Here is a 396-nt window from a genome sequence, read left to right as displayed (position 1 = left end):
CAGACGTGTGCTCTTCCGATCTGTTGCCTACACGACCGTCGGACGGCATTTGATCGCGGGCGAGGAGAGGATGAGGGTGATATGGTATCCAAGAGGGAGGGGGAGGAAAGGCGGGAGGAAAGGCGGGGGGGAGGACGAGGTCTGGTTCGAGATCCTGTCGGTGGCGCGGGGAAACGGATGGGTGGGACGCCTTCTTTTCCCTTCGACACAGCGGATGCAGCGGCATTTCTTTCAGGAGCAACTTAGAGGAATGCAATATATGGTCAACACGTAGACAGGCAATATATGTATAGATATATCTACACATATATGTATAGATATATATACACACATATGTGTCGTCAACACGTAGACATGCAGTATATTGTTGTCGTGCAGGAAGGCAATGTATTGTCA

General features: G+C 50.5%; 1 protein-coding gene across 1 annotated transcript; it reads right to left on the bottom strand.

Annotated features, from left to right (window-relative positions):
- Positions 1 to 116: 116 nt before the first annotated feature.
- On the bottom strand, positions 117 to 281 carry NGA_2070400 (uncharacterized protein; the record flags this gene model as incomplete). The annotated part of the gene is made up of 1 exon (XM_005852268.1): positions 117 to 281. A coding segment is annotated over one exon (165 nt), but the record flags the coding sequence as incomplete, so codon positions are not given.
- Positions 282 to 396: the final 115 nt, after the last annotated feature.

This window comes from Nannochloropsis gaditana, assembly GCF_000240725.1.
Source record: "Nannochloropsis gaditana CCMP526 unplaced genomic scaffold scaffold1748, whole genome shotgun sequence".
In the NCBI taxonomy this organism is placed as follows: Eukaryota; class Eustigmatophyceae; order Eustigmatales; family Monodopsidaceae; genus Microchloropsis; species Microchloropsis gaditana.
Note: the sequence above shows the minus strand (reverse complement) of the source record. Positions and strands in the feature narration are given on the sequence as shown.